Raw genomic sequence first — 22,689 nt, forward strand, 5'->3', positions numbered from 1 at the left:
GAGATGTGCCAAAGGCCACAGGGTGGAGAGACATTCTGCTTTTCTGGGTCTTTCCACTAAATTCCTAAAATCTGAAAAGTGTGTTTCAATGTTCAATTTTTCTTGCCACTCAGAATTCACAGTGAAGATCTTGTCATAATTTGTCCAGCTTCTTTTAAAAGGACTTTTACTTAAATGAGGTAGAGGATCATGTTCATCGTCTGAGGCCCCCGTGATGGTGAGGGGCTATCATTTGCGAGCGCACAGCAGTCACAAACATTTGGTTTGCGAGCAGAGAAGCCTGGGCCCTCTGCAAAGTAGGTCGGGGTCCTTCCCATGATGCTGCACAGGGGGGTGTCTGACCTTCCCTTCCCACTGAAGACAGTCCCTTCCAGCCACCGACCCTTCGTGCTGGGGTGTGCGTAGGACACCTGTGCTCCTGGGGGCACTTGGCACAGCTGTCCGCTTCCTCTGAACTCCTATAGCAAGCGGTCAGGATAATGCTTTTGCAGTTTCTGGATAGCGATTTCATAATTACCTTGGGCCATTTGTCGCTATTCTCACATTTTAATTGCATGGTACCTACTACAATAGCTCTTAAGAGTGACTTGTGGTGATCAACACTGTTGTGTTTGGGCCCCAAATTCCACACCTACAGTGAGGGCCTCTGCCCCTGCTCAAAGGGCAGCTGTGTCTCAACCTTCTCTCACTAGATCTCTCTTGGCGACCACCCCTGCCCATCGAATGCCACCTTCTCGACTGGCCTGTTTCTAGCCAGGCTGATGACAGGGCAGAAACAAGAATCTGTCTTGTTTCTCACTACAGCTGGTGCTAACAGTTCTTTCGAGGAGTCCCAAGCTGAAGAAGCCAGTAAACCCCCCCAGCCCCCCACTCGGGTGCTCAGCTTCCCCTGGTCTTCCTGTCTGGGAGCCGTTCTGCATGCAGCTGTAGGAAACACATAACTGGGTGGGGCCAGGTTTGTACTTTTTTTGTGAAAGAGTCCCTCTGGGTCAGGTTTGTACTTTCTCATGAGAGTCCCTCTGAATCATCAGTAAAAGTTGCAACTAGCAATTACCAAAGGATTATCCTTTAGATACCTGTTCTTACAGGACAATGAACTATTGGGAAATTATGAAAAACAAATTACAGGAAACACTGTAATTCTTCAATTTTAAAATGTCACTGATCTTAAGATATGCTAGTTTTGGGGAAAAAAATCATAAACTTGAAACAAACATTTCAGAAGCAAAGTGTGAAAACTACTGCACCTGAGCGTTGAGGTAACATGACTGGTGAGTAAATGAAACTGACATGTAACCGCCTCGGAGACGCCGTGACCTACTTCAGCAAGTGCTCCGCACACCCACAGTGGGCACGTGGGGAGCCGTCCGTGTTCCGGGCACGCGTAGGGCCAGTCCGGAGGAATGCCGGCCAGCCCACAGCGTACTTACGGGTGATCAGGTCGCTTTTACAAAGTGCTCAGCGGAGGGCCTTTTCTTTTAAGGTTTAAAAATTGTTTCTAGGCTTGTGCGCCCAGTTGTGAGAACAAATGTCAAACCGGTTCTGCAGCTGATATAAATTCTGCATTTCCGGTGTAGCCTCAGGGGCTCCCAACCTTCCAAATGCTTAACACCCCACCGCCCATCAACCTCTCAGTGGAAGGCGCCCTAGGAGGGCTGACACCCCGCAAGCATGAGCGAGGGGAGGGGAGGCTGAGGCTGGTGGGCAGTGCTGGGCCTGCCCTCCTGCTAACTGCCAGCAGCCCTGTGCGGCACTGCCCAGAACGGTCTGCATCAGCCTCTCCCCCATCCGACTTCCAATTCCACCTTTGCTTCTGTCACAGACGCTCCTTTGCTGTTTTCAAGTGTCACTACTGGGGGCTGTCTCCATCTGCCCAAACTGCTCCGCACAAGGCCAAATCCTCAAGGTCACAGCTTCCATGTCTTCCTGAAAAACGGCTTCCACTCTGCCTGCTAAACTGAGCACACCCAGGGAGGAGTTCATCTTACTGATTACACTGACCTGGACAAAATGGCTTGATTTGTAGCTCTAAGTGGAATGGGAGTTTCTGGTACTCAATATAAAAAATAGGATCTTGGGGAAGTAAAACATGATCACCATTTGACTGAGGTCAAGTCCTTTCAATAAACACTAAAATTCTAATCTAGGTATACTGAACAGAAACCCAAACCTATCTAATTTGCACAGTGCTTTTGATTCTCAAATAGGATTTCAGCTCTCTGCATTCATCAAACTTCCCAGTATAATGTGTTAGTGGATCACTCAATTCTACCTTCTCCTTCCTGCCATGTGATCTTGTGCAGACTAAACTCATGGGCTTCAGTTTACTCCTTCGCAAAATAAAGACAGCAAGCAGTACCTAGCTGAAAAGAAGGCTATCATTTGTGCAAAGGGTTTAGCACACTATACAAAAAAATAAAAAATTCAATCATTAGCTATTACCAGCCTATCTGGACTCTCCTCCCTACTGATGCATCAAATCTTGGGAATCCTTTAGTTTCAGGAACTCTGATGTGACCCATTCCATTCAGATGAACACTTTTCAGGGAAGTACGCCTCTGACATCGTAAATGAAGATCACAGGAAATACCCAAGGCTCAGAGTTCTGAGGACAGAACACAAACTTGTTGTGAGCTGGAAATCAGGCTTCAAGGCCACCTCATTTCTCGCCCTCTCTCTCCATATCCCTGCTCTTCCCCGTCACACTTCTGCTGTTGAAATGCCTCTTCGCGCACTGTAACTGCTGCGTTGACTTGAAGACTTCCTGCTGGAACATCTTGGACACGTACTTTGTTCACTCCTTGTACTGACTCACCACAATGAACTGAGGTTGTGTTCACACGAGGACGCCACTCTTTAGAAGGCAGTTTTTACTCATCTCTCCTGGATCTGGCTAGCATGGTGCTTACCTGTTAGACACTCATGTTTTCTGACTGATGTTCATTAGATACCACTCCAAGCAAACTGAAAGGACCTTTACTTCTGTGTGTGTGATTATTTATAACACATCTCAGTTATCTTCTAACACTTCAGATAATGTTTTAGAAAAATGAGAAATGGATATTTTTTTTTGCCTAAAAACTATCAATCTGCAGGTCTACACTCTTGCCTGTGAGCTACAAGAGGGAATAAATCCCAGTGGTATGTTAAAGGAGCTAAGGATCCAATGATGATTTTTCTGTTTATTACTGTAGACCTAGTATATTTTATTAGTATTCATTTTATATAACTCACTTTTACTGAAAAGTCTTCACTGTTGTAACAAAGTAAGAAAAAATATTAAGTAGTTATGTATTTTTAAAAAACACCCTTGATTTTCTAGATAAGCTTCTGCCTAATACCATGGTTGAAATGATATTTTCATTTTGTTCTGTGTGTGATTCCATCCAAACATAAAGATAAAAACTTTGATATAAACTTTGGGTTCCAAAATGTGACTGAAGACAAAAGGACCTTTGAGATTTCATTTTAAGGTCATACACTAACATTGTATAGGAACTAAAGTAAGGGACAAAAACAGAAATCTGGCAATTAGATTTTTCTTGGGGAAAAAAAACAAATCCCCAAACAAACCAGCAACGGCTGCAACTCACTGAGCAGCAGCACTTCCCACCTGCAGGCAGGTGCTATCATCTCCGTCTCCAGATGAGAAGAGGGCAGAGAAGTCAAGTAGTGGGAACACGTGGGAGAGCTGGGTCAGATAAAGGCAGTCTAGCTGCGAGCACATGGTCACAGCCACAAAGCACTAGACACACTGTGTCGGTAAGAGAATGAGCTGCTTTCTTGAACAACTCCCCTATTCAAATAGTACGCATATGGCTCAGCTGAAGAATTACAGACCAATCACCATCTTGCTGGAACCTTTAATAATTAAAAAATAAGCATCCTATGTAATCTGAAGTGGTCAGAATAGTTATTTCTGGATTACTGTAATAAACTCTTGTCAAAAACAGCAGTCATCTCAGTAATCATACACACTATTTCACTCATTAAGAACTTCCAAAAATAACTCTTTCTGTTAACAAAAAACTTACAAATGTCACAAGAGAGCTAAGTAATGGTCTCTGCAGGAGAAAGGGAAAATTCTGCTACAGGACACTCTAATGAAGTGTCTGCCCATCACAGTTCTGACTGACACAGTCCACGAAGAAAAGCAGCTGCTCCCCCTTCTCAGTGCTTCATCCGAGAGGGAACGAGCAGCCGGGTCCCAGGGGAACTGCTCTCACCGAGTGAGCCACAGGCAGGCTTTTCTGATACAGCTCCAGAGGTCGGAGAGGTGAGAAGAGCAAGCGCATATTCTTTAAATGTTTCAATAAATATGCAAATATTTAGCAATTATGAACTACTGTTTGTATACTTTGACTATTTTATACTGAGAAGGTATTTTAAGGAATATTTTGTTCTAGAATATTTAAAAGTAGAACCTGCACATACACACGTGCCAGGAATTGTCCATGACGGAAACTCTGGGGTGTCCTAACAATGTCCCATATGAGGGGTCACACCTGGTCACCTCTCACTGCTAGAGAACGGAAGGAACGCAGGAAGGCGCATCACCTGTGTCTGTATTGTACTCTCACTGCTTCTGGGAAGGTCAGCAGACAAATGCAAAAAGTGATGACTTGTTTCCAAACAGCAAGTCCTGAGCTCGGTACTCAAGGAAAGAAGGCAGGTGACCCTTCACTTCTCTCTGGTCCCTCTTCCAAATCTCAACATCACTTACATTTCTGCACTCCAAAGTATATACAGGTAAACAAGTTTGCTAATTTTCACTTAACCAAAAAAAAAAAAAAAGAAAATTAAAAGATAAAATACTTAAATTCTCACAACACAAACCTCAGTTTTTGCATTCATGAGAATGTTTCAGAATTACTCAAAAATGAGAATTGAACTTGTGTGAGCTTATTTGGCAGAGAGCTACTGAATTTATTCTCCAGAAGAAAAAGCAGACCTCAAGCATCACATTACTGGGACATTTCAGACATGTGGACAAGTTCTTATCTTCTAAACTTCAATGGAAGCTGCTTGAACAAACTGTTGAATGAACACCTGCCCGAGACGAGCACGGGTCTGGCGCACTGAAGACGCAGGAGCTGAGTCACTTTACTTCTTCCTATTGCCTCCAGTCGCCAGAATGGTGGCAACTCGCATAAATATATTCAGTGTGTCCATGTAGATCCCCATCATCCTAGAGAAGAAAATAATGCCCATTTAAACATGATGTGATTCTAGTAACAATGATATAAACTATTTCTTAAGCTAGAAAAGAAGAAAAAGCAATATTAATTATTTGTCCTAGGTATGTCAGATGGGAATTTTAAAACAAGATGCCAACTAAGGGAGTCCTAGCCGAGAAAACAGTCAAGATTTCCTTCTGGCAGATTAATCTTTTAAATGTAAAGGGCAGTTTAAAAATCATTCCTTTCCCCTCTAACACCCTGCTGTGAGTACAGTATCTTATGGGGGAAATGGGTGCTGGGCAACTCAAGAATCAAAAACCAAACCCAAAGAAACACCTTTACAAAACTGTGTTACACACAAATCTGCTATTTTAAAATATCATATGCCCCCTGAACATCCCACCCCACTTCACCCAAACACAGTTACAAATCTGTAAGCATTACAGCAGCATTTTAAAAATCATTAACTTTTTAAAGAAAGAAAAATAGAGTTGTATGAGGTTTTTATATTTTGAATATAAGCCCTTGTCGAGCTGTTGTTTGCAAACATCATGGCCCACTTGGCTGGCTGCTGTTTGTGTTGCTGGTTTCTCGTGCTGTGCGGAAGCATCTCCATGAGACAGAGCCCATTCTTTTCCTTTGCCTTTACTTGCCTTCCCTTTGGGGTCAAATTCCTAAAATGTTCTCCATGACCAAGGTTCTTGAGTTTGGCACTTGTTTTCTTCTATGTACTTCATCGTTTCAGATATTATATTTAGGTTTTAGATCCATTTTGAATTAACTTTTGTACATGGGACACTAGACAACAATCCAATTAAAAAATGGGCAGAGGGTCCTGAACAGACATCTCTCCCAAGAAAACATACAAATGGCCAAAGATACATGAAAAGATGCTCAATGTCACTAGTTGTCAGGGAAATCAAGTCACAACCACATCCTCGCACCTGTCAGAATGGCTGTTATCAACATACAGGTAATGACAAGTGTTGGAGTCATTGTGGAGAAAAAGGAACCCTCAACTCACTGCTGGTAAGAATGTACAGCCACATGGAAAACAGTATGGCAGTTTCTCAAAAATTAAGAATACAGTTACATATGACCCAGCGATCCCTCTCTTCCGGGTATCTACCCGAAAAACTCAAAAACACGTATTTGCAAAGATGTATGCACCACTCTGTTCACTACAGCATTACTGACGGTAGCCACGACACAGAGACCACAGTGTCCTATTATGACAGAGGATTAGACAAAGATGTGGTACATATACACAATAAAATTCTCCTCAGCCCTAAGAAAGGATAAAATATTGCCACTTGTGACAACACGGATGGACCTGACATCACACTAAGTGAGATAAGTCCATCAGAAAAAGCAAAGAACCATGTGATTTCACTAATATGTGGGATATAAAATTGAAACTCAGAAGCTCAGAGAGACAAACAGACCACAATGTGGTGGTTACCAGAGGGAAGGGGGTAGTAGAGGGTGAAGGCACCCAAATATATGGTGGTGGAAAATGATCTTTGGGTGGTGGGCACACAATGCAATAAACAGACCATGAATCATAGAAATGAATGTACACTTGAAACTTATGTGATCCTATTAACCAATATCACCCCAATAAATATAATTAAAAAAGAAATTACTTTTTAAAATGTGGTAACACCAGGAAACTCAAAAAAATTGTTTAAATAAAAGAACTTACTTTGGTGAGAAGCCAAGAAAAGAAAAGTGTTATTATCAGTTAAATTTGAGTATCTCCAAAATGAAATTCCAATGTTTAATGAAATAAACTTTTCTATTAAACACTTCAAGTCAATTATTTACACTTTCCAATGAATACCTAAGACATCTTTTCTTCGGTTCTAAAGTCTGTTAAATATAAAAATTAATCGACCAAGAAGAGTACCATAATGCTAATTAAAAATATTCTGAATTAACTGAATAAATACCTAAACATTACTGAGTAATGCAATCACATTTCTATGGATACTAGAGAGACAACAGACCAAACAGCAATAGAAATAAAGTAGTAAAATTCAATGAAGCCATTATTGTGGGTTGAGTTAAAAAGATATGTTGAAATCCTAACCCTTACCCTTGGTTACCTGTGAAGGTGACCTTACTGGGGAACAGATCTTTGTAGACGTAATTAAGGCGTGAGTTACAATGAAGAGTGGAGCATGGTGGGTCTCAACCTAACACGACCCCTGTTCTTGTGAGAAGAGGAGACAGACACAGGGAGAACGGCAGCGAAGACAGCGGCAGGGATCAGAGATGCACCTACAAGCCGAGGCATGCTGGCTCGAGTAAGAAGCTAGGAGGGTGCAACAGCTTCTCTCTTAGAGACCTCTGAAGGCTCAAACCCCGATGACACCGTGATTTCAGACTTCTGGCCTCCAGAATTGCAAGAGAATAAATTCCTGTTGTTTTAAATCACCCAGTTTATATAATTTGTTACAGCAGCCCTAAGAAATGAATCCAGACATAAAACAAAACAGGACAAAATAAAACCAATGTCTTTATGTAACAAAGACATCCAAGTCTACTTACGAATTGATGGGATCATATTTATGAACTCCATATACTGGCACTACTTCTGCCCGCTTGATCACTTTCTGTGTGTCATACAGAAGGAACATGCTGAAAAGCGCTAGCCCACCATAGATGGCCACCGAGTACAGAGTGGCACCAGCCACAGAAGTAGGTGGAAGAAACATAGATCCTGAAATCAAAATGGGAAAAAAGTTCTTTTTAAAAAAGGGACTGTTCTATAATCGGATTTGTAATTAATGTTACTTAAATTTTTCTTTGGTAGACTGCACAGAGAAGAAAACATCTGAGTATAAGCACGGTCTACTCTTATGTACATTCAATTCAAACTCATGACACTCGTTTCTGCAAAGGCCCCGCGCCCACATGCAGGAAAGCTGCTGCCTCAGAGCGCTTCTCATGTCTCCAGGCCATGGAAGATGCACTTGGTACAACCGACAGTAATGGTTTTCCATGATGCCAAATAAGAAAATCCAGTCTAACTAGCATGTATCTTTTAAACAACTTTTAAAAATGACTAAGTATTTCCCTCCAGTAGGATACCCGAGCACATAAGATGACTGTGGCACATCTAGAACCAAGACCCAAGGGTCAAAGCGCAGTGGCTTACCCAGTGAGGACACAAAGACGAGGCCCAGGCCCACTCCCAGGGGAGCTCCCATGTTCAGAAACTTCTCACTGGGCGCACACATGGCCACTGTGGAGAGGCCTCCCACGATGCCTGCCGTGTACCATGCAGCTCTGATGAGAAGAGGCCCCCCTAAGACTGTCAGAGGAGCCACCACTGTGCCCATCACACCTGGAGAAAGAGCATGTGGTCACTTTTTACTAAGTAACAACCAAAGGGAAAACGCCACTTCTGGCTAACATGCTATTTGAACATATTATTGAACAGTATGATACAAAAACTCTTCTTATTTAGGTAATACTACCCTCAAAATTCTACAATAAAACTTGAGGTTATCCAGATTCTAAAGTCACAACAGTAATACTATTCCTACTCAAACAGCCACAACTCACAAGTATAAACAGTAATTTAAAATTTTAGTAACGTGGTCAAATTCTGTGTAATTCATTATTTGGTATCTGAACCTAATTTTATTTTTTTATAACAATATTCATCGTATATGTAAGAACTAAGATAAAAAGACTTAAAATGATTAATTCAAGGTCAAACCTACTGCTGCCAAAATGAAACAAAGTAAAATGAGAAAATAAGTATATTATGCTAATCTTATTGTTGACTGGCAATTTTATGTAGAAGTTATCGCATGTCACCAGCAATTTTTTTGAGTATGAAAGTGAAACAATCTAAATAAACTTCAGTATAGTTTACTTATACATAATGAATTTAAATGAAACTTTGTACATATCTGCCAATTATATTTTATACATATTATATATTTTAGTAATATTTTTGGTGTGGCGTACTGGATGGCGATCACCTACATGTAATGGTACGCAACGTTTGCAAATATATCTGGTTTCGCTGCACTTTCATCTAGGGACAACTCCTGCTTAGGTACAAAGACTAAAATTTTGGAAGAAAGTAATCCTAAAGAGGCCTAATTCTATACAGTCTTCATTAGATGTATTTTGTGAATTATCACTAAGACAGAAAAATGTAAGAATTTCCTCGAATGCCATTCTGCTTATAGTTTTAGAAAATATTGGAGCTTCAACCAAAGGGTCCTTGACCAGTAAACCCTCCAATGTGATTTTTTCCCCTCCCATCAATATCAACAAACCGAGAAACTTCTGAGTTAACTCGTGAGCGTGAGCGGTTAACAATGTGTTAAATGTAGAAACTTCAAGGACAGACACTGCTGTTACAATGTGTAATAGGGAATGTTATCTCAACTTGTAAAAAATAACTTAAGTTGTCAGATATTTATAAACATCCTCATAAATACTACAGTGAAAGTTACCAATATAATTAACAAAGGTAATTAGAGCTCCACTAAACATTAATCTTAGATAAGGCAGGATTTCAGTGGTCAGTAGAACAAGTTACCCTTTTCTTAAACATTGAAAGTACACAGTTGAACTCATGGAATAAGCACAGAGCTGTCTTCATACTAAATGTCAATACTAGTGTGTTTCTTTTGTGAGAATAACGTTTCTAGATCAAACTGTAAGAGAATTAACTGTATTTCATGATGATAATTTAAAAATATTTGTTGGTCTAGGAAAGACACTAGATACAATTCCTCTGTACATTTCTGCTAGGATTCCCATTAGTTTTGCATTTAACAGCAACGTTTTTTTCAAAACTTTTAAGGAGACGTATTCAGAGATTTTTCAGTGATACCTTCTAATAAAAATCTTAAGTGGTGATAGATGTTTGCTGCTTAAGGACATATCAATGATAAAGCTAACGTGGATAGTTCGTTATTATTGTGAGTTAAAACTGGCATTCAAATGCAAACTGGTGCAGCCACTACGGAAAACAAATGTGGAGGTTCTTCAAAAAAGTAACGCTGGAACACAGTACGGCCCGGCAGTCCCACTTCTGGGTTCACACCAAGATCAATAAAAACCCGGACCTCACAGAAGGGGCCACGTGTCTGTGTTCACTGCAGTGTTACTCAGTGGTTAAGATGTGAAAAAAAACAAGTGTCCACCCATGGATAAATGGGTAAAATGGGGTATTTACATATACAACGGAGTATTGTTCAGCCTTAAAAAAATAAAATCTTGCCATTTCTGACAATACAGATGGACCCTAAAGGCATTATGTTAAGTGAAATAAATCAAGACAGAGAAAGACAAATACCCTATGACCTCACTTACATGTGGAATCTAAAAAAGTCAAACTCAGAGAAACAGAGTACAGTGGTGCTTACTAGAGTTGGGAGGGGATGAGGGAAATGGGGAGATACTCATCAGGGTATAAACTTCCAGTTATAAGGTGAACACATATGAGGATCTAAAGTGCAGAGTAGTGACATAAATAAACAGATGGAGACCAGCACTAGCTCTCCCTGTGCAGACAAAACCAGCTTAGTCATGCAAATAAAGCTCGATTTGATTTACTTTGCAAGACTAACTTGACCCGGATAATTTCTTGCTTATGCCTCTGGAAACCATAAGCAAAATCCGAACTGTCTCCCAAGGTTGACATGAGGCATCCACAGAAAATTCTATTATAACCAATCACTGTAAGGAACCACTAGCCACTGCTGTCTTACTACATAAGTTGCTTTATAACAATATACCCGAGTCTCATTCCATATTTCTGGGTAAGTGTTCCCAGTCTGCAGACTGTCCTTTTGGTGTGTGTATAACAAACTTTTACTAATTATTATTTCAGTAATCCATAGGTTTTACTTGTTATGTCTAAATTTCTGACAGTAATTAAAGCTAATAATACCGCACCATACACTTGAATGTTGCTAAAAAGTAGATCTTAAATACGCTCAACAGAAAAAAAAGGTAAGTATAAAATGAAAGTGTCATTTAGTGCTATGGTGGCAATAATTTTGCAACACATCCGCCTATCAGATCAACTCTGCAAAGGCCTGCTTGCCGGCCAGTCCCTGACTCTGACCTGATCTGAGGACTTGCACCTGACATTCTCTAACTGGCAGGGTCAGGCTCTCTGTGCAAACACTGAGACTTATGCTGAAGACCTGCTTTCCTTCAGGGGGTCTGGTTTTTGACAGCTGCCAGGGGGTGATCAGCTTTCAATAAAAACCTTGGACACTGAGTTTCCACTGGGCTTCCCTGGGCAGAAAAGTCACAGATGTAGCTGCACTTTCTGTGTTGACCCCCAGGAAGGAGGGCACCGACAGACTGTGTGCGCCTCTCTCCAGACCCCAGACTCTGCCTGCATCTTTCCCTGTGCTGATCCAGCCATGCAGCCTTTGGAGTAATGAACTTTACCTCTGAATACAGACCCACCACTGAATGAACTGGTAGTCCTGGGGCCCACCCCCACCACACACATAAAATACTCAACTGAAGTAATTTATGTGCTACAATGATATCAGATTAAAAGGCATTTTCTAAGAAACCCAGGTAGAAATACTTACTCTAACTTTGAATTAAAACTACATAGCTATTTTTTTTTTTTTTTTTGTATGTGCCCCTAGCGGGAACCGAACCCAGGACTCTCTGGTCTGCAGGCCGACGCTCCAACCGCTGAGCCAAACTGGCTGGGGCTACATAGCTATTTTAATTCAGTATCTACTATTTACCAGACAAAGAGACACTGAACTTGTTTTCTCAAGGAACTCACTGTCTAAAATGGGAAACAGGTGCAGAACTCTACTCAGTGGCCATTTACTATAATCCAGACAGTGAGGATTCTCGTGTTTCAATGAAAGGATACATTTTTAGCAAATGCACATACTATGATTCTAAATAATTTTTTTTCCTTAAAAGCAGGTTATTGGTACTAGAGGAACCATCTCCCTCTGAACCACAAATGTGGTCCTGCAAAGCTCCATGGAGAACATCCATGACTAAACAACATGACACCTAAGAGAGACTTGAAAACCAAGGTTAGGAAATCATGCTGTCTCATATTACCAAAATAAAGTTAGCACATGAATAATATAAATGACCTATTTTACACCAGAGATGCTACTGATTGCCAAAAACCTAATTTCCATTTACTAACAATTAGAATTTTTCAGACTCTGTCTCCCTGGAGGTTTCAAGGACATGCTTATAAAATGTCTTGTCTTGTGGTAGAGAACATGCATCTAAGAAACATTTTTCTTTCTGGGTCTGGTTGGTTCTTTATTCAACCCAGAGACAGAATATCCTGGGATACTTAAGGTGGAAAACTTTGTCTGAACTTTCAAATATTTGACTTGCAACAATTAAGGAAAAACTCATAACATATACCTAAAAGGATATAAAAACTGTCCTGCAATAGCAGCGTTGAACAGCCTTTGCCCTGCCCAACACAACCTTGTGCCAAGAACTATCTTAACACTGACCCAGCTAGACGCATCAGACACAAATGTGCAATTCCAAGAAATTCTTGGCTGCTCTCTCCAAATGCCGCACTGCAAAAACCTCCTCTCCTATTCTGTCACATGTCTTACCTCCTTTTCACCATTTTTATTTTATTAAAAAAAATTTTTTTTTCTTTTCTTTATTGATTTGAGAGAGAGAGGAAGGGAGAAGGAGAGAGGTAGACACATCAATGACAGAGAACGTTGTCCGCCTCCTGCATGCCCCGCACTGGGGATTTGGCCCACAACCTGGGCATGTGGCCTGACCAGGAATCGAACTGGCGACCTTTTGGTGAAAGGGTCAATGCTCAACCAGTGAGCCACACAAGCCGGGCACCATTTTTATTTTTTTTAAAGATACACACCATAAACAATTCTTAAGTGATGTGTATGTATCGGGTTTGAAATCCTCCTGAGGCTTAAATTATGTACAAAGCATTTATAATTGTGAAGAGCCATCAAGAAGTATTTAAGATTTATTTAAAAACAATTGAAAATTAGAACATACCAGAATGTAGTAACCAAGCAAGATGCTTTGGGCCTGGGCTCTGGTCATATGGTATTGATCGGACCAACATTCCAGCTCCAATCATGGCTGCAAAGGTTGCACCAATTGTCTGAAAGATACACATTGTTATAAGAAGAGTCCATTCCTATACAACTACAAATCAGACAACCACAAGTTCTAATTTCAGTTGTCCTTCCAATAAACCACATTTACAAAGATAAAGGCTAATAACTGGAATCCTGTATTTTTTCCAACACATTAAAGGCCTTTATTTCAGTTTGGCCAATTTAGTAAGAGGGCCCCTACTGCCATTCATACTTTTGCAGACAGCTTTAAGTGAGTGAGTTAAGATTTGACTAATAACATCACCTTTTAAAAATTCTTTTTAGACGAAGATTTTTAAAAATCCCTTTAAAATCTCAGAATAATTATTTTTAATAATAGTATAGCACAAATAGCATTTAAAAAATGAGTCACGATATACCAGTTAGCATACATATAGCACATTGTCTTGAACTCTACCTGCTTAAAAAAAACCCTGAAAAATAAAAGCACATGGAAAAAAATGAGAAATAAGAGTTTCTATCCTTTCAATTTTCTGGCTGACTTGGTACTCTTCCCTTTTCTCTGCCTTACATTCCCACTGCTACAACATCTAAAGATTCCTTATGTACGTAATGAGGAAGAAACACAGGTAATGGAAAAAAAACGGTAACAAATTTTCAGGAAATTTAGAGTGCAACCTCTGCTGTTTTCATTCACAGAAACACAGAAAAGCATGCTGGGTTCTAGTCTACCATTTTCCTATGGTCAAACAGTTACTAAACAATACTTCATATAACTCTGTGCAAAGCATTTTCAGGTTATTTATCACAACTACGTTTTTTTTCTTTCAAGGTCCTTCGTGATCCAGTTCCGCTCTCTACCACAATTGCACGGCCAGGCAGGGCTACACACGTGCCTCGGGCCCACGCCCTTCCATCCTGTTCACTGTACCGAGGAACTCCTTCCTGCCTGTCTGACTTATCCCAGGACTTCCTCCTCGTCTGGGAAGTTTTCATGGTAGGTCCCTGGCTGCCCAAAAGTGTCAGATGACTCTCCTGTTCCAAAAATACTTAGTACAAACTTTGACATTATCTGTGTGTCTGTCACCACCCCCTTCTCAAAAAAGGGTACATCTCCATTGCTGTGGCATCTGTCTGGCTTTTCAAACTATTTTACTTAATTAGGAGAGCAACATCACATGAGAGTGATCTTATGCCCAAGGGAGTTGAGAATATGACCCATGCACAAAACTTCTTTGAAATCTTATTTTAGGGCTAAACTCTTTTGTATATTTTAATCTTCTTCATACAGTCATGTTTGCTTTATTACAAAAAGCACTGTTTTAAATTATTTACTACTGATTAAGACTAACATTCCTGGTGAGAATGCACCAGGTTAGTTCTGTGTCTTCATGAACCTCTAGGCTAGGCAATTCATGATACTCACCTGAGAAGCAATACCCTAAGAATACTGGACTGTCCCAATGGCTAGGCTACTGTGATTCTCCTTTTGGAATGTATAATATAGCTAAAATATTACAGACTTGGAGTTAGATGGATTTGGGTTACCTGTGGGTTTCCCATTTGCCATGGGAAACCTGTACCCATCACATAAACTCTCCCACCATCCCTTCCCACCCAGCCTCACACTCATTGCTCTAGTTCACCTTGTCATCCCTGTCTCAGATCTTGCACAGCCAGCTTGTCTCTTCCACGTTAGTTCTTAACACTCAAACACCCTTCAGACTTTTTCTGTTTCAGAACCTACAATATCCTCTCACTCCTGAGCTTGGCAATCACACACGCCCTTCTTCACACTCCAGCCCTCAAATACTCTACTGGGATTGTAAAGTCACTGTTAATAACTATTTCTTTGCTCAAGCTGTTTTGAAAACTTGGATTACCCTAGTCCTCTCCTAAAATAAAAAAAATGCTAGGCTTCAATGGCCCTGATGAGATAAAATTGTCCTTCATGGGACTTCTTTCAACTGATTATACCCTTTACCACATACTCCAGCTTATTTTTTCATCCAGAGAATAAAAATAGGCACATTTGAAATCAGTTTTTGGTATTTAATAAAATAAATGCACAAGCAACACTCACTCAACATGCCTTACATAGGGACCCAAAAACTCAGAATAGCTACAGTACTGTTCTACTCTTAACAGTATAGAACCCTTGCTTGTTTGTGATAGGCTTTTTCCATTGACTTCTCAGATGGTTTTTGGTCTGCCTTATTTTTAGTAAATTGCTCTAAAATAGATAAAATAGAGGCTTTTGATATCTGCTTCTAGATAAATAGGACTTTCCTGTAAGTTTGGTTTCCAACCCTCTGCCACAATAAAGTGAATATTCAACAAAGAGCAACAGCCAATGTGCCTCACAGTGCACTTCCTACTGTCTCAGCTGCACTAATGATTCATATATTTGAATAAAAACTTGTTCAATTAGTAAGGTATTCTTTCCATTTATCACCCTGTCCCAATATTTTTTGTCTAATCTTTTGATATGAACTAGAAAAGATGAACAAAAACAAACTGACTCACCACCCAAGAGCCTCTCATCATGAAGTTCATGAGAACAGGAGTTCTGCTCACTGCCAGGGCAGACAACGCTGTTAAACCAATACTTCCTGCTAAGTACATATAGGTAGAATGTATTCTATCCTTCACATACTGAGGCCAAATTCTGTAAAAAGCACAATATGGTTAATGTATAAGATTCTGGATGTGAATTTTGGTTGAATCAGACTAGCTGGGAGGCCTTGGGAAATACCACTTTATTGCTCTAAATCTTATTTACTTCATTTAGCATGGAAATAATACATACACTGAAGTTACTGCAAAAAGTAAATGATAGGCCTGGGCGGTGTTGCTCAGTGGATTGCATGTCATGCCATAGACTGAGAGGTCCCAGTTCAATTCCCAGTCAGGGCACATGCCGGGTTTCAGTCTTGATCCCCAATAGGGGGCGTGCAGGAGGCAGCCGATCAATGTTTCTCTCTCAAATCGATTTCTATCTCACTCTTCCTTTCTCTAAAAAAAAATCAATAAAAACACAGTTAAAGTAAGTGATAGAAGACATATAAAGGTGGGAGAGGCTATAGAGGGGATAAATGGTGATGGAAAAAATTTAAAAATAAAGGAAAAAAAGAAAGGATTGAAATACTTATACATGCTACAAAATGTCTGAACTCCAAAAACATTATGCTAAGTGAAAGAAGCCAGACCCAAAGGACCACACACAGCTTGATTTTATTCTGACTAAATGTCCAGAAAAGGTAAGCCTATAAAGACAAAAAATAGATGAATGGTTTCCTGGGGTTGGGGGTGGAAAGGTTACAACTGGGCATAAGGGATCTTTTTTAGGGTGATGGAAATGTTCTAAAACTGAGATGTGGTGAGTTAACTCTATAAATTCAAGAATCATTGAATTGTTCATTCAAGAATCACTGAACTGTACACTCATAATAGGTAAACTTATGTAAATTATGCCTTAATAAATCTCCTTCAAAATTAAACACAACCATACTAAAACTTTTTAAAAAAGACATATAAGCACTTAGTTCATACACAGAACAACACATTTTCTCCTTACTTGAACATGTATTACCTTGGAAAAATAATTTTATTTAGGTTTGAATAAATATATGTAAAGGAAACAAGAGATTCTATCTTTACTCATGTATATTCTACACAGCTGGAAGACTTTTTTTTATTGTTTAAAATATTACAGATGTCCCCCTTTTTCCTCACTGACCCCCTCCTTCCTGCTCCCACCCCCTCCTGCCTTCCCCAGCCTAGTCTAGTGTCCATGTCGACTGGTTGTGTATATATGCATATTAAGCTCTTTGGAAGATTAGATGTAAAACATTCCAAAAGTGGCAAAAGGTAAGAATGAGAAGAAAATTGGAGCCCTTAAGGCTGGAATAGTTTGGGAACAATGTACTTACACAGCCTTTTCGATTGCTCCAATCTCATTAGACATTCCCAAGCCATAGTAGCACAAGGCTCCAAGACCAACAGCAGCCCCTCCAGCAATAAACCATCTTCCCATCTGATCAACTGTGGAACACAGAGGAAATGCAAGTTAACACTTCCATGTTTGGACTAAATCAAAATACTGGTGGTAAACCCTTCCCAATATTTAAATGAGGGAAATCAAACTATACATCATACTTCTTTATAATAGCTATAATTAGTATATACAGAAATGGCCTTAAAATTAGGGGACCAATGAAAAAGAACACTGTTGAAACACAGATGTAGTTATCAGCACAAAAAGTATCAGACTTGATTAACCTTTAATCTCACGCCAAGAAAACTAGAGGAAATGCATCTGTAGATGTGGGGAGACTGACTTATGGGATGTATGTTATCTTACTCATAAGAATTTGGGGTGTATTCTCATGACACTTAGAAAGTAAAGATGAGAAAGAGTTCTGGCTGGGTAGCTCAGCTGATGAGAGTATCATCCTGATACTCCAAGGTTGCGGGTTTGATCCCCAGTCAGGGCACATGTAAGAATCAACCAATGAACGTATAAATAAATGGAACAACAAATTGATGTGTTTTTTTTCTCTTTCTCCCTTCCTCTCTCTCTCAAATCAATCAATCTATGTTGTTGTTGTTTTTTAATCCTCACCCGAAGAGATTTTTTGTTCAGATAGAGTGGGGGTGGGGGGGAGAGAGAGAGAGAGAAATTGATGTGAAAGAAACACATCAAGTGGTTGCCACCCACATGACCCAACCAAAGCTGGGGACAAGCTGCAACCGAGGTACGTGCCCTTAGCGGGAACCGAACCCGGGTCTCTCTGGACCACAGGACGATGACGCTCTAAATGCTGAGCCAAACTGGCCAGGGCTATGTATGTTTTTCTACAAGATGAGAAAAAAATAAATAAATAAAAGATGAGAAAGAAATGTTAACAGTTGTATCACATTGTGTCTAAAGTGCCATTAATAAAGATAATGTTTTATATGGAATCAAGAAAAAAAGGAACCAAAGGAAAAATATGATCAGTGTTTATGCCACTGAATTAAAGGAACAGGCTAAAAAAGAAACAACTTATCAACTCTAACTGGATGACAGCACTCATAAAGACCATCTTAGCCCCTTTTGTCCAAATTTGTTCACTAACAATGTTGCTATTCTGTGGCTATAGGATTATTATAATTTGGTTTCTAGGGCCAATTTACTGATTAGAAAGACCCTGAGAGATACCAGTTACAACTGTCTCCCACTATACTATATCGACATTTTCCAAGGTTAAGGAGCAGTGGTGTTCTTTGATGGCTTTGGGTAGACTGACAATCTCTCTTCTCAATTTGCGAAGCTTAAATCCACTGTGAACCAAAGGCATTGCTTCCTGAGAGGCCCTACGGGGCAGCCAGTTAACAGGACCCTTGCTGCACAGCTGAGTTTTTACTAACATTTGTGGTTTGGCAATTTACCCTTGACCTGAAACACATACAAATATTATATGCCTGAATAAAGTCTACGCAACTAAAAGTAAACTTCCTCAACAAGCTGTACCTTTTAGAAATGACATTTTAACTAATAATACTTAAAAAAAAAATGGCGAAAGCAAAATTTTCTTTCTTGAAACTATGACTGGGAACCACTCAACCCAGTGTGAAGTACTAATATTTTCTGGGTCATCAGATCCCTGAGAATGATGACAATGATTGCCTTATTCCCAGAGACTGCACAGATACACAAGCTTGCATATATTTTTAGGAAGCTGTTTATGGACCTCATTTAAAAATTAAAATCTATTACCTACTTTTAAATATTTTTTCCATCGATGGTTCCAATGCTGCTTCCTTGAGTTCTTGGGCAGTTTTCCCACGCCGCATCCCAAATCTTGTCTTGGTGGCATATTCCTGATATACACAAAAACAGACATATACCGGCCACAACAAAACAGGATGTTAACAATAAAATGAAACAGAGGACCTTGTTATCCTAGAAAACTCCATATCATTTGGTACTTTATATATATGTAATTCCACTATGAAAGGATGTTGGCCAACCTAAAAATTTAAATGGATACCCTATTTGTGCTCTATCTTCAAAGTGACTTCATTACCACTTAACTTCCTAGTGTAAATTTCAGAACTGTTTATTTCATAGACTACAGATATTTCTACTTCTGGAATTATATTTAAAACACTAACTCTTTAAAAACATGCACTGATTATTAGCTACAGTTTTTCATCTGGGAAATGGGCTCAAGAAAGTTTCCTTCTTTAACACAAACCCAAAGGGAGGGATGACTCCTTCCAACAATGAGACGGTTACTTTAAAAGGAAAAGCGTCTCTTCTAGATTCTGTGATTTCCTTATCTACCTCACATTCCGAAATTTTACTTCTGCTCTGAACGCCAGAGGAGAAGTCTATGTATCAAGGGAAATGGGTGGCTCTCCTACCTGACAGATCTTACTATTTCCTAAACCAGAGCTGAAATGACACACCAAAGAGACAGATAAAATAAAAACACTCAGATTGCCTTTACCCTGCTGGGTGTTAAAAGCCATTGACTCTTCCTGATGGAACTCCTCAAGACAGGGCAGGCCTTGGTGAAACCCGGATGGAAAACTCTTGAAGGAAGTGTCTGCAGACACACGAGTCTTGCGGCTAGCATGGTGGGACACCAGGTTTACCAAGCAGATCTAAAATGCTAGTTAGAAACAAAGACAGAAAGTAACCCATTAAGCAGTGGAGGAAAGGACATAGGGGTGGGGGTCCAGAAACGCGAAGGGGCCAGTCATTTTTTAGTTGAAAACATGGACTAAAGTGAGCTTTTATTTTATTTATTTATTTATTTATTTTTTATCCTCACCCGAGGATATTTTTCCATTTTTTGTACAGATAGAGTGGGAGGGAGAGAGAGGAAAGGAGAGAGAGAGAAACATCGACGTGAAGAGACACATCGAGTGGCTGCCACCCGCACGACCAACCAGGGCCGGGGACAAACTGCAACCGAAGTACGTGCCCTTAGCGGGAACCGAACCCGGGTCTCTCCGGACCGCAGGCTGACGCTCTAACCGCTGAGCCAAACTGGCCAGGGCTAAAGTGAGCTTTTAAATGTTAAAAGATAAATCTTCTGCTAGTCCCTTGTTAATAATTCAAGAAATCATCCTACAAAGTCCAGTCTGAGATGGATCATCCAATTAGCTTTAAACCAGTTTTCACAATAACAAAACATTTGACTATGTAAGTCATGTGATTGACCCAGAGTGGATGTTAATATTCTAAGAGTATTTACGGGCGTGTGACTGCTTTTATTAACGTGGGTTTGACGTAAAACTTACACCAACATTCAATGGGAAATCTAACACTACAGTAGGACTTTCGAGCAGAGGAAAAACGTCATCCAAGATGAACAACTCGTCAAGGTCATATTGACTGCAAGGTGATGACATCACTGGGAAACAAACATACATTTCCGCCAAACAGGCCAAAAATTATTTTCAAAAGATGACACGAAATTATTCAAGCTACTGAAAGCACCTGGGAGGCACCTTAAACTGTAGACTCCTGAGTCCTACTCTGGTCCCAAATGATGCAACCTCTGGGAACGGGAGGGAGGAACATGTACTTGTAAATAGCAGCCCCAGTTAGGGTCCTGGTTTAAAACACCGATCTCCGCGCACGTCCAGCTCTGCCGCCGGACCTACTACGCCAGGAGCACAACCCTGGGCGCCTGTCCCCCGGGGAACCGCCGGTCCCCCCGCAGTCCGTGCCGCCGAGCCCTCTGCCCGCAGGCGCCGGGCCCCACGGAGGCTCACCCAGCGCCACCCTCACGAGCCCGGGGCCTCCAGCCTCCCAAGGTCGACGCGCGCCGACAGCACAATGTCTGCGGGGCGGCGGCGCGGTGACTCAGCAGCCCGCCGTCCGGGAGCAGAGGGCAGCGAGGGCCCCGGGCCGCTACGGAGCCCCTGGCCGCCGCCCCCTCACTGGGACGCCGCGGGGCGAACCCGACGCGCCGCCTGTGACGCAGCCCGCAGCCTCCAGCCCTCCACAGGCGCTCCCAGCGGCTCCCCGGGCCGGCGGGAGGAGTCCGCGGAGCTCGGGTGCCCGCCGCCCCGCAGAGCAGTACCTCAGCCCGGGCCCCTCCACCGCGCGGTTCCCGTTCTGGGCCAACGAAACGCAGACGCGCACCCTCAGGACGCCCACCCGACTACCACAGTCTGCGCGCGCGCAGTCCCTCCTCCCGCCGCGTGACGCAATCCCGCAGAAGCGGCGGACACGCCAAACAGCCAATCATAAGGAGCTTTCTGACGAAGGGCGGGCACAGCAGGGAGGCGGGGTTCGGGCTGGGGGCGTGGCCAGGGACGGCGGCCGGGAGCTTCCGGTGAACGCCCTTGCCGGGGGTGCGCGGAGAAGGTTCTGGGCCGTCCTAGGCGTGGGCGGGGAGCGCCGCAGTGACGACATTGTTTACAGGTGGGAAGCAGCGGTGGGCGAGCGAGAGTGTGTGCTGTCTCCGGCCTTTGCTCTCGTCGCCTCCTCGAGACGGTATTGTGAGGTCAGCGGTCTGCGGACGTGAGTCTCGGACGGGCGCCCACGGGCGTCTTTGGTTTGATGCCAAAGGTTAGCGCCCGAGACCCGGAAAAGGATCGGAGTCGCTGGAAGGCAGGGCGCCCGGGAGGGTCTGGGTCGAGCTCCGCGCGGCGCGCCCCGCGGTTTGCAGCTTGGCCGGCAGCCGGGGCAGCAGCGCGTGCCTCCGCCCGGCTGCCCCAGGGCTGGCCCCGGGCTGACCCCGGGCTGACCCGGGGCTGACCCCGGGCTGACCCCAGGGCTGGCCCCGGACTGGCCCCGGGGTGACCCAGGGCTGACCCCGGGCTGACCCCGGGCTGGCCCAGGACTGCCCCCTGAGATGTTCACTGCGAGGTGCAAAGCTCTTCTCCTATCCGAGGGAAGTTTCTGTTTTCTCCACTCTACTTACTGACCCTTGACTGCGGCTGTGACAGACGCGCGTGCCCTCTGACGGCCTCACACGAACAGCGCCTGCGCTGGTGCTAATTCACTGGAGGAGTTTGGCTTGAGGCCTCGCAGCCCTTGCCAGCTGAGCGGCGGGGACCTAGGACAGAGTGATGCATGTTTTTCAGAGATTTACAGACGTTTCCAGAACCTGACCCAGATCATCAGGAGTCAATGGACCCACCAGGAACAAAGGCATTTAGATTTGGAAATTTTGTGATTGGCCTTGGATCCCTTTGACACCCAGCTGTCCAGCTGTCTACTGCTCCACCCACCTCTTGCCTCTCCCCTTCTGCCTTCCTTCACAGTGAAAGATGCCTGAATCTTGAGCTCTCATAAGATGGATTTGTGGAAGCCGTAAGACAGTCCCATCTTCTCGAGCGAGGTCTTCTCGATCAGTAACCCTTTCATTACCCCAAAGTGATGTGTTGAATATTGGCCCTTCTTTCTT

At 42.2% G+C, this 22,689-nt stretch overlaps 1 protein-coding gene across 2 annotated transcripts; it reads right to left on the minus strand.

The window, feature by feature from the left end:
• Window positions 1–3,849: 3,849 nt before the first annotated feature.
• Window positions 3,850–21,470, minus strand: GHITM (growth hormone inducible transmembrane protein). Of its 2 annotated transcripts, none has more exons than XM_036281529.1 (9): window positions 21,358–21,470; window positions 19,771–19,935; window positions 19,039–19,138; window positions 17,206–17,317; window positions 15,800–15,941; window positions 13,209–13,317; window positions 8,344–8,532; window positions 7,734–7,905; window positions 3,850–5,188 (listed from the first exon to the last, which is right to left on the minus strand). In XM_036281529.1, the coding sequence occupies exons 2-9, from the start codon at window positions 19,897–19,899 to the stop codon at window positions 5,104–5,106; spliced, it is 1,038 nt and encodes a 345-aa protein (XP_036137422.1). In that variant the 5' UTR covers window positions 19,900–19,935; window positions 21,358–21,470; the 3' UTR covers window positions 3,850–5,103. The 2 variants fall into 2 exon arrangements, with proteins under 2 accessions (XP_036137422.1, XP_036137423.1); XM_036281530.1 differs by lacking the exon at window positions 21,358–21,470 and adding an exon at window positions 21,047–21,070.
• Window positions 21,471–22,689: the final 1,219 nt, after the last annotated feature.

Source organism: Molossus molossus, unplaced genomic scaffold (assembly GCF_014108415.1).
Source record: "Molossus molossus isolate mMolMol1 unplaced genomic scaffold, mMolMol1.p scaffold_m16_p_37, whole genome shotgun sequence".
Taxonomy (NCBI): Eukaryota; Metazoa; Chordata; class Mammalia; order Chiroptera; family Molossidae; genus Molossus; species Molossus molossus.

Coding starts and splice junctions, on each gene's coding strand:
- GHITM (XM_036281529.1), bottom strand. CDS start 19,899: ATGCTAGCCGCAAGACTCGTGTGTCTGCAGACACTTCCTTCAAGAGTT. Junction 19,139..19,770: donor GGCTTTTAACACCCAGCAGG/GTAAAGGCAATC, acceptor TGTGTATATCAG/GAATATGCCACCAAGACAAG. Junction 13,318..15,799: donor TGATGAGAGGCTCTTGGGTG/GTGAGTCAGTTT, acceptor TGTATCTTTCAG/ACAATTGGTGCAACCTTTGC.